General features: G+C 41.9%; 1 protein-coding gene across 1 annotated transcript in view; it reads right to left on the reverse strand.

Annotated features, from left to right (window-relative positions):
- The window catches only part of LOC122058651 (senescence-specific cysteine protease SAG12-like), a 1,865-nt gene extending 358 nt beyond the window's left edge, over nt 1-1,507 (reverse strand). Inside the window, exons 1-2 of the mRNA XM_042621292.1 lie at nt 1,066-1,507; nt 1-303 (exon numbers count right to left, since the gene is read on the reverse strand). The exon at nt 1-303 is cut by the window's left edge and continues 358 nt beyond it. Of these exons, the coding sequence (XP_042477226.1) occupies nt 1-303; nt 1,066-1,507 (745 nt within the window). The remainder of the gene's footprint in view (nt 304-1,065) is intronic.
- Between the last annotated feature and the right edge of the window lie 255 nt (nt 1,508-1,762).

The following is a 1,762-nucleotide window of genomic DNA, read 5'->3' on the forward strand; positions in this document are numbered from 1 at the left end:
GGGCCTTCTCATTATTAGCTGGAACTTCTTCGTATCCACTGATATTTGCTGCGTGATGGGCAGCCGCCTTCTTATTGCAAGTGCCATCAATTCCCTTGTATGGGTAGTTAGATTCAGTTGTGAGGCCTTTGTTGTGGAGGATGTATTGGAAGGCTTTGCTCATGTAGCCACCATTGCAGCCCTCATTAGTGCCGTCTCTATTGCAGTCTACTAGCTCTTGCTCTGACAGAGACACTAGTTTACCAGTTTTCAGTTGGGTAATTCCTTCCACGGCTGCAACTGCTGAGAACGCCCAACAACTTCCTATGTTTTCATAAAGAAAGTAGATTCAGGGACAGGAAATATAGTTGGGATATGCCGGAAGTATACCACAATTTTTTTGTACCAGACATCTAGGCCTCTAGTTTTTGTTCATCACATGTTAGAATAATGCTTTTAAGACTATTTGAGATAATTGACTCTGACCCCGAATCCCCTCCCTTGTAGATAACCACCCCAACTATCTCATACAATCCATGGGTGTGGGGAAAACCTTTGTGGTATGAGTACCGCACCTCATTGATGGTGTGAGGGAAGAAGAATTTGATCAATCTACTGTCTTTGTGGAACAAGAGTCTAAGAGGGTTGGAAAAACAAGGAAAAGCCTTTGTCCATAAGAATTCCTCATCTATCTATAGCCAGGATGACGAAATATAATTACTCTATGTAGTAGAAAATGAGTGATGGGGGAGTTTTTTTTTATCCCTCCAAAGACATGAGCAAAGCATGAAATACGGAAAAGTCAAAGTAGAGGATATCCTTCTTTTACAAAAAGAGAAGGTAGTTCTCTCACAACATTGTCTTAGGATTCACAAAACCTTATAGGGTTTTAGTATGTTCTCCATAATATCTTCCAGATACATTCCTGTCCGCATATGAAGCCCTACAGTCGAGAAATTCCTCTTCACCATGAGGAAAACTTGATCCATCGAAAAATATGGTATAGTACATACTTCAGAAATTATATATATGAACGAAAAATTTGTAAACAATACAGTGAATCTTCAAGCTAGGTTAGGGTCTCACCGCAACTTCCACCTTGGTCCTTGACGGGCGTCACAGCTCCTTCCTTTCTCCAGTCCATTTTAGTTGGCACAGCAGTCGCGTTATGGTATCTAAACACTGTGTTTGACGATGATCTTTGTATTGTAGGCTTCATGTATCCAGTGTGAGCTGCTTTGAACTCTTCATTGGTTAGGTCTGCAAATCGATTGATGCCTAGCTTGTATAGTTTGTCACCAGCCTTATTGAAAGACTCTATACGTTCCACGTTGTTCTTGAATATCAAGAACCGCTTCTCTTTTTCTGTGGCATCTTTGTACACACGCCCATATTGAGCCATCCATTGCTCATGTCTATCCACAATAGACACTTCAGCTAGAGCCCGGGCTTCTACTTGAGAAGCCCAGAACCCTAAAGAGAGGAACATGGCCAGGGAAATGCAGCAGCATTGGAGTGTGAAAGCCATATTGTAGTGGTAGACTGTAAATTATGTAATGAAGTGCATCAGTTGGGTGGTTTTCTGTTGTTTATATAGACCATTTGCTTCCCATACATGACAGTATGGCTGGCTTGCTGGGTCAAGTTGACTGACCCTTAGTTAAAAGACTTGCAGATTTGAGTGCGGCGAGATTTGCACATGGGCGGTGTATGCTTCCTTTTTCCTAATTTTATTCGTTTAGAGTCTAGATAGGCCAGATGGCTTTCTCCATTTGGCGAACCC

This window comes from Macadamia integrifolia, chromosome 13 (assembly GCF_013358625.1).
Source record: "Macadamia integrifolia cultivar HAES 741 chromosome 13, SCU_Mint_v3, whole genome shotgun sequence".
Lineage (NCBI taxonomy): Eukaryota > Viridiplantae > Streptophyta > Magnoliopsida > Proteales > Proteaceae > Macadamia > Macadamia integrifolia.